The 15,522-nt window shown below is 33.6% G+C and overlaps 2 protein-coding genes across 2 annotated transcripts; one reads left to right on the top strand and one right to left on the bottom strand.

The window, feature by feature from the left end:
• Positions 1 to 4,574: 4,574 nt before the first annotated feature.
• LOC127242451 (putative E3 ubiquitin-protein ligase SINA-like 6) lies at positions 4,575 to 8,136 on the bottom strand. The gene is made up of 2 exons (XM_051261998.1): positions 7,510 to 8,136; positions 4,575 to 5,632 (listed from the first exon to the last, which is right to left on the bottom strand). Exons 1-2 carry the CDS (start codon positions 8,083 to 8,085, stop codon positions 4,943 to 4,945), a joined length of 1,266 nt encoding a protein of 421 aa, XP_051117955.1. The 5' UTR covers positions 8,086 to 8,136; the 3' UTR covers positions 4,575 to 4,942.
• A 9-nt stretch (positions 8,137 to 8,145) lies between these two features.
• Positions 8,146 to 11,438, top strand: LOC127242452 (uncharacterized). Its single transcript, XM_051261999.1, has 4 exons — positions 8,146 to 8,575; positions 8,914 to 9,561; positions 10,657 to 10,792; positions 10,913 to 11,438. The coding sequence occupies exons 1-2, from the start codon at positions 8,314 to 8,316 to the stop codon at positions 9,066 to 9,068; spliced, it is 417 nt and encodes a 138-aa protein (XP_051117956.1). The 5' UTR covers positions 8,146 to 8,313; the 3' UTR covers positions 9,069 to 9,561; positions 10,657 to 10,792; positions 10,913 to 11,438.
• The last annotated feature ends 4,084 nt before the right edge of the window (positions 11,439 to 15,522 follow it).

Raw genomic sequence — 15,522 nt, 5'->3', positions numbered from 1 at the left:
ATTTGGTTAAATAACGGTCAAAATAGGTGAAGTATGTTAGGAATCTTGGCAGTTCGAGGCCTAACCCGACAAGTCCCTCGGTAAATAAATTAGTTGGCCCACTCTGTAGCCCGGCCCACAGGATCGACCCATCCCGTTTATTCTCGACCCATTTACCCTGAACCCAATTAGATAGAAGGATGAGGCGGTTTAGAGTGAGTAGTTTCTGTGAGAGTGATTTTCATCCGAATCAAGAGAAAAACCGTTCCAATAATCAAAATCCGAGTTGGAGAAAAAAAGGGTGAGACCGAGAGAGAGGGGAGGGGGTCAAGAGAGTCGTCCGGTGAGTGAGTTCGAGTGGTTTTCCGGTGAGAGTAGATCCCTATCCGATAGCCGATTCTGGGTGGGCGTCGAGGCTTGGAGTGAAGAGCAGACCTCTGACCTTGATGCGCAGTTACCTCAGGCCATCTTCACACCATGGGTCTGAGCCGAAAACCGCCATCCCTTTCGCCGGTGAAAGTTTGAAGAAGATCGTTGATGAATGAGAGAAGGTTGGAGGAGAATCAGTCGTCGTCGGTCAATGTTCGCCACTGTTCGCTGATGTCGATCAGAGACGCAATCGGAGCTACTGGCTATGAGTCTCTGCCAACCGAAGACTGTCACGCATAGTCGCCAACCGCCAAACCTGCTCGCTGTTTCTACCAGAGGACCCCGGAGGAAGTTGATCGAAGTGTCCACAATTCTCGCGGCTTGAATTCTAGAATGACAAGCAGGGAAGTGTTTTGATTTCTTTCCCAATTTGATTTCATTAATTCAAGTCTGATTGTTTTGTAATTGATTTCTAATTTACATAATGACATTTTGCCTAATAATTTTGTGTTTGAATTAGTTTTGTTTCAGTATTATAGTATTGATTTGAGTTTATTTGATTTAATTGTTTCCGCTGTTAATTGAATCGTATTTTGTATATGAGATTTTATTCGACAAATCCAAAAATATCTTAAGAATAAATTCACATCACAAATATTATCTTATTATTATTATTATTATTATTATTATGTGGGAACCCACAACCGCTACTCGAAAGTGTTCTCTGGGGTTTCTCCGGTTGAACCTATTACCCTGCAAACTAAGCTCGATAAGACAAGTCACACTAGGCGAACCATGTGTGGTAGGTGGACCTGGAGGCGTCGGAATTTGAACTTATTATCTTTCTTTTCTTTTCTTTTTTCATGACGTGGGAACCCGCAGCCGCTACCCGAAAGTTTTCACTGGATAAACCCCCGGGTGTGTTTACTTGTGAGGTTTTGGTTTTGGCTTTTTATTTTGAATAGTAAAATTTTGAATTGAAATAGTTGTTTGATGTGATATAAATATGTGTTGATGTGATGTTTTGAATGTAAAATTAGATTTTAATGTAATAAATAAAAAAGAATTGAGTGTTTGATTTGATGTTTTTGAAAGAAAAAAAAAGTTGGGCAAATATCAAAAGTAGTTAAAAAAAAAAAAAAAAAAAAAAAAAAAAAAAAAAAAAAGAGAGAGAGAGAGAAATGAGTAATTATTTGTAAAAAATGATATATAGTAAAAATAGAGTGTGTGTATTGTATATATTTAATGGGGCTGAATGTAAAGAGTAGTTTACTCCAATTACCCTTTCAATTAAACTAATTGCATTTTAATAAATTTCTTTATATATACATATGCTTTTATTTTCAAACACTTCAATTGGATTTTCTTTTCGTTTATTACAATTATCATGTGTGAGATTGGCTATAAATTTTCTTGAATAGGCCGAAAAAGAAATCTTGTCGATCACATTTCAATAGCCCAATGCAACTTAAAATGTCGCAATAATATTTCATGATAACAATAATATTTGGTAAAAATGGTTCCATAAGAAATGATCTAACGGTGTAGGTGGACTCGTTAAATAGCGATTGCAAGTTCCTACATTATCAAAACGAAATCGATAAAAGTGAATTTTTATGTTTCTTATACAAATTCATGATAACCTTTTTACTTGAAATTTAGTTTGATATATATATATATATATATTTTAACTTGAAAATTTATATTTATACCCCCAATAATTTTTTATTTTTTGTTGACGTAATTTTTAATAAATATTAATAAAAAAAATATAATATATAGTCTATATAAACATCCGCATAATATAATTAATATACATTTTATGAGAAAATTGCAAAAAATATTCTACATGCATACTTTATTATTACTTTTGTTATGTATTTATTTCGCTCGCAAAATATATTTTAAATGTTTGCAAAAGTCGCTATTTCTATTGTTTGGTCGCGCATGATCGCGCGTGGTGTGAACTTCATGCGCAGTCAAATGACATAAATAACAAATTTTGTAAGCATGTAAGATATATTTTGCGAGCGAGATAAATACATGATAAAAGAGGTATACGTCTTCATAAAAAACTTAACAATTCAATACAATATTATTTTTCTAGATATTATTTTATATGAGGTATAAAAAATTGTGTAAGTAATATAAACTTAAACGAATATGTATAATATATTAATATTATGAAAAATACATATTTTCCCCAAAAAGAACTAAAAAAATTGTCCATAACTCTCATCTGGTTTAAAACTCTAAATGCATAGCACTCTTTTATATTTTTAAAAATTTTCCATAAAACCCCTCAATGCAAAAAAAATATAGATATAAAATACCATCTCATCACACCAGAAAGGAATTTCATGTAATTTTTAAAGTATGAGATAATTTACACTTAAATTTCGAAATCGCGTTAAAATTGTGAACAAGTTTGTCCAAAAAAGAACACACAACTTTTGCAATGTGTTATTACTGTTAATTTAAAAACCAATCAATACGTGTGTTTACTTGTGAGGTTTTAGTTTTGGGTTTTTAATAATAAAATTTTGAATTGAAATAGTTGTTTGATACAATATAAATATGTGTTGATGTGATGTTTTGAATCTAAAATTAGATTTTAGTATAATAAAATAAATAAAAATTTGGTATTTGATTTGATATTTTTTTTTAGAAAAAAAAAAATTTGAATTGTAAAATTAGATGTAAAACCTGACAAGTAAACACAAATATATATATGACTATATTTTAGTAAAATACTCATTAATTTTACCTTAATAAATAATAATAATAATTTTTTTTATTGGATAATAATAATTGTTTTACTGGATAGTTGTCTTTCTTCCACTTTGTCTTTGCTTGGGTTTAAATTTTGGGTTACGATTTCTATAATAAAAAATTTGAATTAAAATAGTTCTATGACGTGATATAAATAAATAGTGATGTAATATTTTAAATATAAATTTGATTGTTAATGTAATAGTATCTTAAATGAAAAATAAGTGTTTAATTTTATATTTTAGGATTTTTTTTAATAAATAGTAAAAATCCTAACAAATCCACCAAACAAACACAACTTTAAACTCCAACTCAGCAAAAAGTAAAAGAAAAATAAAAAATATCTAACAAATATTGAAGAGATGCAATACTTTTTGTTTTGCTTTATTTTATTTTATTTTAAGGTAGATTGTTGTTTTAGTCCCGACCCCTTATCATTTTAGTCTTATAAGTGGAGTCTGTCGCAAACTAATTCCTTAAGTGAAAAATTTTCGTTGTTTTAATCCTCCGGTGCCGGAGACACCTGTGTGGCTCGCTGAAGCGACGTGTTCCGCCAGGTCAGCGACACCTGGCGGACACGTGGATTTTATCTTTTTTTTTTTTCTTTTTTTCGTAATTTTTTAATTTTTTTATAATTGGACCAAAATAAAAAAAATTAAAAAAAAGTAAATAAAATTAAAAAAAAAATTCACGTGTCCGCCAAGTGTGTCCGTGGCCTTTGGCAAGCCACGCGGGCGTCTCCGGCGCCAAAGGACTAAAACAACGAAAAATTTTCACTTAGAGCATTCGATACAAATATTACCTCTACTTCGTTATCTCTTTTATCTCTCTCATCCATATCATATCCAACTCAACATTTAAATTACTTTCTTTATCACTTGTTATAGTAATCACCTTCGAGACATTACCTTTACTATTTTATAGGATTCACACTAATTTATTTATTTCAATATATTTGTATTGCATAATATATATTATTTATTTATTTATATATATATTTTATTATCTAATAATATTTTTATATAATTTTATATTAAATTTTTAAATTTTAATATATTGAAACATATAATTTACTATTTTTAAAATTGGAATTATTTGAATAAATTGATATATAGATAATTTCTGGTAATTTTAAAATTTTAAAATTTTATAAATAATATTTAATTATTTTTTTAAATTTTTGTTGAAGGTAATCGATTTTTGAGAAAATTAATAAATTGTAAATAACTGTATCTCTTTTTAAAAGTAACGAAAAAGATAACTAGTTATTATAGTAAAAAGTGAAAATATAATGAGAAAGGTAATAGGAGAGGTGACTCTTGATGCTCTTATAACTAAAAAAATTAGTTCATCCTTTATTTTATTTTATTTTTTATGCTTATATTTTTATTATATAATTTTGTATTATATAAAATTTTGTTCATGTGATGTAAAAGTAAAGAAAATAAGACGTGTAGATGGAGAGATACCTTTTATTGCAGATGGTCTAAAATTGAGCCTATATCAAACACTATCAAATTTGTTTTACACTAGACGCACATCACAAATAAAAATAAAATAAAAACACATATCCTCTTCCTACATAAATGAGACAAAGATGATTAAGCAATTACACCAAATCACAGATCTGAATAAACAATGTTCCTCCCTCAATCTATAATTATTATACATTCTAATATAAAACAAACAATCTAAAGGCCAAGATAAAGAACACTGAATGCACAGTCGCCATAGATGAAACAGGTTAGAAGAATCGAAACACAGTGGTAAAAAAAAGAAAAAAGAAAAAAGAAAAAAGATCGAAGAATCATCATACCGAGTTCTACTGATTCTGGTTCTGATTCTGATTATGATTCTGATTCGCGTCCCTCCAAACAGTTAGTTCCAAAACGAGGTCGCCGGCGCCATTTAGAAATTCCTTTGGGATGACGGCATATCTTTTCGGACGCTGACCAGGAGCCCAGCACGGGGTGGTTTCCGCTGCCGTTTTCAGCTGGATAGACCCCACCCCGTCTCTAGCCGTAAGGCTGTAGGTAAACTGCGGGCTCGATGAAACCGGGGCAATGCACACAACAGTGACGGAACTTCCAAAATGCTCGATGGAGCGCCTGAGGACAAACAATGTCTGCTCGTGCTTTTCTTGGAGGAAGACCTGTTTCTGATTGCTGGTTAATATAACATGGATGGAAGAGTTGAACCTGAAGGGCTTGGAGGATCTCGGGTGGTCTGTTGTGAAGTGCGAGTAGAGGCATTTGGAAGAACCGAAATAGGCGCAGCCGAGGTACGGGCATGAGCACGGGGTGTATGTGCATGTCTTCTCGTGATCGAGTTTCTTGCTGTAGTTTAATGAGGCTGCGCATCCGTGGCCCGCGTACCGGCATGAGACTCGCACCGTTTCGAGAACCTTCTCCATGGCCCTGCATCTGTTGTACCCGATTGGCCAGCAGCAACTCGCGCATTTGTTCCTCATCTTGATGCAGCATGATGCGCATGCTATGTGCCCGTTCTCACACTGCATCAAAACCGAGAGAAGTATACCAAATGAACTCTTTCACAAGATTGCCAAACAAGAATATAATCCGATAATTAGGAAATGCTTTATGTATAAAAGTGAAGCAATTGATGCAGAGTAACACTACTTTGATTCCAGACAAACTCATGAAGGTTGGGTTCTTTCGTGGGTTTTGCCACAGAATTTTATTATTCAGATTTTGATTTTTCTCAAAAAAAAATATCAAATCAAACAATTATTTTTCTTTTTTATATTATCCTGTAAATTTATTTACATTCAAAACATCACATCGACATCTATTTATATTACATCAAACGACTATTCAAATTCAATTTTTTACTATTCAAAAATCCAAACTTAAAAATCCAAATCCACAAAAAACCCGAAGAGTTTCCTCTAGGTGGCAAACTATAACAGCTTATATACCTAAATCAGAGTTATCATCGAACCTAATAGTAGCCTCCATAAATAACCAAGTTGCATAAACACCTCCAACAAAGCCTGATATTCAACATGTATCTCAATAATGTAAATCAACAGACAATGGCACCGGTTCCAAAGGGAGAAATCGAAAGGTACAACTTTTTATTATTTATTTATTTATTTTTAAATGAAGAGTGGTGATTATATTTCAAAACATATACTTTCAACCTATTAAATAACATGCTGTTATAATGCCAAAAAATTCACATTTATTTGCAAACATATTCCTTATTAGTTCATGGGCAAAGCCATAGATAGCATCAGCTAATTGAAGAGCTTTTATTTCAGTTCTTGAATAGATGACACAAAATGGAAATACCTGTGTCTTTCTCAGTTAGTTGCAAAAGGGGCACAATGGAGGAGGGACCATTGCACCATTATAACGGCAAGGTGCGCCTTTTCAATGGCACAACAGCTTGCACCATGAGCTTTTAGTTGTTTTTTTGTTTCAATTCTTGTTACTGTTATTTTTAAATTTCCAAACAACTTGACATTTTTAGCCTTAAAGTCATCTTCCTGCTTACTTTCCTATGTTTTCTTCTTCTCCTGTTTCTTTCACCATTCCTCTATTCCTCTAGTCCTCCACTCTTCCCCCATGTTTAGTTTGATTCATCTTGTATTGTAATATTTGTTTCAATATATATATATATATATATATATGTTTTAAAATTTTTATTAGCATTCAACTAAGTGTGTTCTTTTGTGTTTTGGGCTTTCGGTTTTGCTATTTTTTTAGGTTAAAATAGTAGTATCATGTATGTGATGCTTTTTAAGAAAAATAAAAGATTGAATATGCAAACTCAGAAGGACAAACCCTCATGTCCTCAATTTAAAAGATTCTTCCAGGAATTATTGCATACTTCTGAAATCTAATACTAAAACAGCATAAACTGGAGTGATACCTAAAAAAGATTCAAATATCTTGTAAGAGGATACTGCAATGCAAATATCCATATATATACATACATATATATATGACATTAACCCATTTTCTGGGAAAATTGCAAGTTACTATTAAACAACCTTGAAACTGCTTATCAGTCTTGATGATACAAGAAATATCATCTCATTAATTATCAGCTAAACTTTTAAGTGAATGGTGATAAGATCCAATTTTCTGGGGCCATTATTGAAAAAGTATATATACTATAACTGAGATCACCACAGGAAGAGGAAGGACTACACTATCAATTCCCAAATCCATGGTGGAAAATTACCATGTCCCAATCATTCCAAAAGTAGGAGCCATAAGAACACACTCATTGCTGAAGCGAAAGCATCCAAAATATCTTCTAATAATAAATGCAAATGCGTGAAAAAATCTCCGTTGAATTAATTGTAAAGAATCTTTCAAGAATTGAAGAAAAAGTGATGAAGGAAGAAAACACAAGGACCTGATAAATGGGTGAGCTGAGAGGTTCTAGACAAATAGGGCAATCCAGCACATCCGGATCCGTCAGGGTCACCAACACCCCCACGCCCACGCCCGCCGCCTGCGCATTTGCACCACGCGCCGCCTCCTCACGAGCCGGACCATTTGCATCAGGCGGAGCTGAACTCAATATCGCCTCCGGGGACGGCGACACCTCATCTCCGCTCCTCGGACTCGCCTGATCCGCTTCTTCCTCTTCTTCCTCGTATTCTTCCTCCGATTCTTCCTCCGACGAATCGGCCAGCGAAGACTCCGATTCCTCTTCGCTTTCGTCTTCCGACAGTTCCTCTACCGGAGCCTGTTCCTCCGGTCTCGGTTCCTCTGCCGCAGCAACCGTGCAGGGCGGCGCTGGATTGACCAAGTTGGAGGCCGCAACGAGGCCGGCAGGGTTCGATGAGGAAGCGTTGGACCTTTTCGCAGTGTAAACGATGGGAGCACCGGCGGCGCCGGTCCGGAGTCGTTTAGGCAACCGTCTATCGTTGTTGGAACTATCCTCATTTCCATCTTCTTCGTCCCCACCAACAGAAAACCTCGCCATTGATTTTCTTGCCGACTGTTATCTGCGTTAATTTATAGGGTTCTCCTTCCTCAATTTGGGATTGGGGATGAATTCAGATTTTCAAATCGATCCTTTGTTTTCTAATGATATTTATCACAAGGGCATGCAGTTTTGAGAATATCACGAGGGCCCACCCGTTATCGAACAATAAATTTTAAAACCCCCAAATTCATTTGCCCCCAAATTGGGTTTCTACAGACCACCCTAATGGCAGCGCAGGCATTACTCAGAAATTCATCCATTTCAGTCTTCGATTCTTCATGGATATGTCGGGATTATGGAGCCATTCTTCAAAATCATTGTCTATGTCGACCGAATTCTGTGGGAAATCGCGGCGGAGTGAAGATATCAGTCCGGTGTTCGGGAAACGGGCCTCAGACATTGAGGACTTGCAGGAACTGCAAAGCTCAGTTCGATCCTTTGCTCAATCATCCCCGCGCTTGCCGTTACCACACCGCTCATTTCGGCGGTAAGTTCATCCCGTCTGTCTCTCGGACGTTGATGTTTTGTGTGTTTTATGCATCTTTTGTGCTGAGTTTGTCCACCGAAAAGTGCTCTTCTAGAACTCTGCCGGTGAGATGATTAGAATTCTAATTGAATGATCTCTTAGCTTTGCTTCTCAAGTACATTGATGTGCTGTTGTTTACAAACGCGAATAAACTTAAATTTAGCATAGATGCACAGAAGAGGTTCATTTCTCTTTAATGGTAAATATCTCTACCGCTTTAGGCAGGATGGTTTGTTTGTAATATTTTCTTTTCGGAGGCATTGATGACTGATGTGTGTTCCATTTTTCATCTCGCTCAGGAGAAACTAAGAGGAAGTTTGAGAGTGTATATACAGGTGGAACAATGGACACCCCTAACTCTGGAAAGATTTTGCAGTACTGGCATTGTTGTGGGTCAGAAGATCCCTTTGATCCTGGATGTACCTCGTCTCCTCATGCTTCATATGATGACTGATAATTGACTGTATGAACATGCTTCAATGTACAAATTGAAAAATTTTTTCCCTCTCCTGTTTCGATCTCTTTATGACTCATAAATTTCCTGTCATATGTCTCTACATCGTTTATGTAAACAATGCTGCAAGAATTTTGCACTTTCCACTCTGGTTTCAGTTGGGCCTTCATGTTGATATAAGCTTAATAAGAAACTTGTGTTGGAGATGCTTGTAATGTTGTCGATTCATTTTAGAAGAAGAATAGTTGGCTATATGTGTTATTATAAAAAACAGTATCTATTATATTTGACAAAGAATCTTTTCTTTAGTTGTATAGGTCTAGTTGGCTGAACTATAGAGCCAGATCTACCTAAATTTCGTAGCATATTTTGTATTGCCAATTTCTTTTACCTTTTCCTTATAATTTAAAGATAGTTGCGGGCAAAAATATCAAGCTCCAAGTCACGCAGTTGCTGTATGAGAGAAATTGCTCTTCCCGCACCAGTTTTGCTTGTAAGTGTTAGGGTTTTCCTCTTTATTGCAGATACTCTTAGTGTTGGTGATTGTTTTTAATTGGTTGGATTGTGGTTGATTCCGTTTGGGATGTTGATGTGGACATCCAAGCTCAAAGAATTGAAATGCCCGTGGGACCTATTACTTGCAGCCGAGCTTGTTAGTTTCAAATATTCGTCACTGTATTGACCTGAAACGTATACATGAAGAATTAATTTAAGAAAGATGTTTGGAGCCACTTAGCCCTTACTTGATATTACTTCTAACATTATTATATATTTCTTTTTATTATAAGTTTATTTTTAGCAAATTTCCAAATTTAGATATATCCTTTTATTAGTTATTTTCTTATATTTTTTATATTAAGGACTTCTATAAAAGGTTCTTGTTTATAATTGTAATGAGAAAATTTAATTTTTAATCAAATTTCACTTTTATATTTTTCTAGAGTTAGAGAGTTTTAGACTTAGATTTTAAATTCCGATCTTTAGAGTGATTCTATTGGTTCATGGCTTCCAATTGTTTGCGGAGGAATATAGCCTATTGTTTGTGATTTAACCTTTTGTTAGGATTTCATGTTCGAAACTTGTTCTTGACTTCTTGTTATCTTTTCATTTATATCCTATATTTATTCATCTCTACTTCAAATTTATTGGTTCTACTTTAAATTTATTGGTTCTATTGAACTTTGTAGCTAAGGAATTTATTATGAGAATTTTATACAGTCTGGCAATACAGTGACGAATATTTGGATTGCCAATTCTGGAAATCGAGTTATTGCTTATTGTTGATGGAATCATAATTGCGTAAATGTCAGATGTATTTTTTATGATCAATGCTGGTATCTTGAAATTGGAAATCTTACTGCCAATATTTATGGTGGAATCCTGTATATGCAATATCATAGCTGTTTTCACAACATGAAATTTGTGGTTTGGCAATGGAATGATTTAGAATTTATGATCGAAATTTGCCCTGTGGCTGATTAAACTACCTTGTTCAGTATTTACAATGCAATACCTAATTTGATTTAGAAATTCCTGTCTTTTTTCATCAGCCAAATCTTCTTACAGTCAGAGTTTTTGCACATCACAGGTTTTATTCCTCAGATGGCATGTTGTTCAATTGCCGGATTGGAATCAAAGAAGCACGCTGTGCATCCATCATGGAACATGTAAGAGAGCTGATTCATGTTGCCATAGTTCACGCTCTTCATCCAAAGTATGCGAAGGTGACGACCCCTGCAGACACACATAGAGAAGAGACTCCATAAATCACAGTTCTTTCACATTCTTTATAACCGTGCTTTTACTTTGAACTCACTCACACGTTGGTTTTGCCTGTGTTGTAGAATAGCGTAGGCTTTTGCCATAATGTAGATTGGCGCAAGGATTGCAACTGTTTGCAGCATCACCAACTGCAGCACAAAATACAGTTTCTTTAATCAGGTAAACGCTAAACACACATGGACATAAGAGAATGGATAACCTCACCATCAACCAAGAAACTGAGTATTCACCGGGACTGTACATAACAAAGGGAAGTGTGTGCCGCAAAACCAGAAGAACTACAAACTGAGTTGGATAAAGTAACCGATCAGCTTCATCTTTTAAAGTGAAGATAACAGTCAGAGAGACGTAGAGCTCATACAATAATAGTAACAGCCCTGCAGCAGACGAGGCTTCCAGAAGTGAGCATTGGATACTCCTCAAAGTTGGGTTCCATGAAGTTCTCATCCGAAGCAATAGTTGGTATCAGGTGATTGTTATTCAGCTCAACTCTCGAAAACTCCCAATCACCCCTGTGTAGATTTATACAGTAAGAGTTAACAATAGTAAGCACTTGACAAGAAAAAAGGGTACGAATAAATGGCACGGTGAGTCTATGAACCTACGATCTTTTTTTCTACCATACTCATTAGAGATCAATTTTTTTTTTAAAATTTCCATTATAATGTTGTGATCAGGAAACGAGGTCTATGCGAGCACCTGGCGATGTGGCCGTAGTTGATCAAAGGAGGCGGTGCTGTATAGCCGGGCTTGAATTGCTGCAGCCTCGGATCAATGTGACGGTGCAAAAATCGTTCTCAGCATTGCTATTGTAAGCTCTAAATGCATTTATATGAGGAATGTCTAGCATTGTACCTGACGGCATATTTCGCAAATAGTGTCGCCTTTCTCGTTGCACCACCTTTGCAGGCAAGTTCGGTGAGAGTACTAACCAACAAGAGAAGACACATTTTTGTCATAGCCATGGCTAAGTATCTCATCTTCTAAATGTCTATTTTTATGTGTTTGGTTTCGACATTTTGTTATTTAGTTGAATGATTGTTTACACAGACTAAATAGTGTTGAAATGCTAAGCTTAATGGGATGAATGTTTGCGAACCTTCAAACTCCCCCGACAAGAACAAGGCGTCTCCATATTCGAGTCTTTGTCTTCCTCGTGGCAAATTCGACATTCGGCTGATGATGCTTCATTTCTATCCATACTATTTAGGTAATCACTAGGCATTGCGCAAATTTGAAATGATCGATACACGTGAGAAAATCAAATCGATCCTTTTCACTTGGGATTGTTTTTAGGCAAGGATGGATTTGCCAATCTACATGACAACAATCACAAATTTAAAAAAAAATAAAAAATGATCATACTAGCCCCCAAAATAAAATGAAATTAAATATATTCTAAAGAACCCATCTCTTGATTTTGATGAAATGCAGAAATAATGAGAACAGGAAAACACACGTACCAACACTGAATCTTATCAAGAAATTTCACTTGTTTGTTTGAAGGATTTTGAAGGATTTTTACTATTCATCCAATTTTTTTCCCTCAAAAATATCACATCAAACACCTATTTTTTATTTTTTATATTATACTAAAAATCAATTTTACATTCAAAACATCACATCAAACCCTATTTATATCACATCATACAACTATTCAAATTCAAAATTTTTACTATTCAAATCCCAATCCAAAATCCAAACCCCCAAACAAACACACCTATTGAAAACTTTCTTGACAAATATGGAAGAGATCAAGAAAACTGCCAATGTCCAAAATACATCCAACTTAAAACATAGAGAGATCGACTCTTGGATGTTTTAACAATCAAGATTTGGAAAATTAGTTTTCATCCTAAAGAAAGATTAAAGATGAAGGAAACAAGAAATCTGATGCTTAGAGACATATTTATATACAAGAACAAAGAGGGTTTAAATAAAACATATATTTTTTTTTTTCATGTAAATCCATAGGGAAAAAGCTACTTGTTTTTCAAGGCATTGCAATTAGAAAACAATTTTAGATTGAAGAAATGAAGAATAAAATAGAGAGGAATGAATATTGGGGAAAGAAAGTTTACAAGAATCAATGTGGTGGGAATTTCTGCAGCACAAGAAACCAAACCCCTCAGCATCAATCTTGTTTTCTGCAAACATCCCTTTTCTTCATTCTTTTCTTCAACTTTTCGATCATCTATTCAACTCCCAATTTAATTTTCAATTTTATGGGAGTTTGCTTTCAAGATGTAAACCCAAAACCCAAGCTCATACCATATATACATATACATTATATATAAATAGAAAATTCAATAGCAGCTTTTAATGATGCAAGTAAACCTTTACTTTTGTTTCATTAAAAAAAACAACTTTTGACTAAAAACACAAAAAAGTTAAAGAACAAAGTGAAAATATACTCCATAGAGATAAAAATTCTTGGTAAATATTTTTCGTAAAATGTATATGAAATGATTATGATGGTATAATGTGTATGAAATGATTATGATAGAATTTCTCGTTCATATATATATACTCTATTTCTAACGTAAAAACTCGTGTAAATATATACATTGTGAAGTGATTTTTATTTATTTATCTATTTTATACGGTCATTTCCACTTCAATGAGGGACAGTGGGACATCATAACGTCAAAACCACGAAACGATGTGTAAGTGTTGAAAATAGCTCCCATTAAGACTTTTGGCTATTTGATGGTTTAAAGCAACACACAACAAGGTCAATATTACAAAAAGTTATATTAAATGTGAAAATTTGCAAACAACCTAATGATGAGAATTATATTATATTATGAAAAGAAAAGAAAATTGTGAAGTATCAAAAAACTGAGATGACAAAATAAATAAATCTAATGGTCATTGAAATCTATAATAAATATATCGAATGCCAAGCAATTTATAAACATACAAAAAACCTAAAGATGCTTGTTTGGCTGCTACGACAAAAACATCTTCTTGATCTTCTCTTGTTTTTTAATACCAGGAGACTATTACTTGTGAGATATGCCATCGTGTACAAACTTGAGTTTTCTCATGTTTAAATAGTAGAGAATGATTTTGCATATAAATGTAACCAAACACATCATAAAAATGGAATCGAGTTTTTGACATCTAATGAGATAATATACTTTAGTTTTTTGTATTAATTTCATAAAATTTGTGCTTACTATTAGAGGAAGGGATTCTTCCGAATGAGAGAACCAAGGTAAGGATTTGAGAATGAATTGAAATTATATACTGTGTAAAATATAATTTTGTTGTTAGGGTTCTTGGATTCCACTGGAGGAGAAAACCGATGTGAAGTTTTGTTTAGAACATAGGAGATTTGAACGTTTTTGTCTCCCGTGTTCAACCAATTTGCATTTTAAAAAGAACATAACCTATGAAAAAACTGTGTAATATTAATACCGCCGTATTTCTCATACACCGCCTATTATATGGGCGTGTATATCTCCCACACTATTTTATTTTAACAACACAAACGCGTTTCTAGAAACACAGTCGTATTCGTATACACGGTTTAGAGCGATTTGTGATTGCCCTTCAAAATCTTCCTTTGACACGTTGGATAGAGGGGTTTATAGACATTTATACAATGACTTTTACCAAAAAAAACTTCCATGGAATGACATGGATGTGATGTGTCTTTCCATTAAAAAAAATTAGTACATGTAGCTCTTGTGATATTATAGTAAATTTGATGGCTTCTTTTTTGTCCTCGTCTGCACCCGGCTTTGGTTCTGCTGCCACACATTTTTACCATCTTAAAGAAAGCCACTGTACATAAAACATCATAGCAGGGGAGAGCATAAACCTCCATTTACAATAAAAGGCTTTCATATACAAGCAATTGTAGGCATTTGGCCACTGTGACTACTCTTAGGCCAGGTTTTAATTGACTTTTGACAGCTATTTTGGCTTCTGTTTATAAAAAAACACTTTGTATATATTTACATTAGTTTCTGTCTAAAAACAAAAACAATTTTTTAGGCTGAAAAATATTTTTTTCAGAAGCACATAGTAATACATAAAGTAAAAAAAGCAAAAATGTCAAAAACTTTTACACTTATACTAACTAATAAGAAATTATTTTTAATTTACTATAAACTCCAAAATGTCTCATTCAATTGAAACAAAGAAGGTATATAGATATATTTTTTTAAAAAATATAAAATAATTAAAATAAAAAGTTGGTGCACACCAAACAAATATTATATATTAAATCTAAAAATGATAAATTGTAGAGGGTTAGATTTAATCAATTAATTATAGCTAGTCGTTTATATTAATCGGCAATCCATGGTTGCCAGGACCACATGCAAATTTATAAATAAATAAATAAATAAATAACACTTTGTGAAAAAAAAAAGGTAAAAATATATGTATTATAGATAATTTAGATAAGTTTCATATTTTTTTTATAGAAAAAAAAAAAAAGAAAGATACAGAAAATTCCATTTCACTTGTCGCTATATATATATATATGTATATATATATGATGGGTAGGAAATGTCTTTCTAGACTTGTCACATAACTAACTCTTTATGGTTTTGAAAATTAGTATAAATCCTCCATTTATTTTGAAAATGGTATGGCGCTCCCTTATACTTTAAAAAAAGTTGTATGAAAACTCCGTGTTATTTTGAAACTCAATGTA

This window comes from Andrographis paniculata, unplaced genomic scaffold, assembly GCF_009805555.1.
Source record: "Andrographis paniculata isolate CXL003 unplaced genomic scaffold, ASM980555v1 Contig86END, whole genome shotgun sequence".
Lineage (NCBI taxonomy): Eukaryota > Viridiplantae > Streptophyta > Magnoliopsida > Lamiales > Acanthaceae > Andrographis > Andrographis paniculata.
The sequence above is the reverse complement of the archived record's forward strand: the minus strand, read 5'-3'. Positions and strand labels throughout refer to the sequence as shown.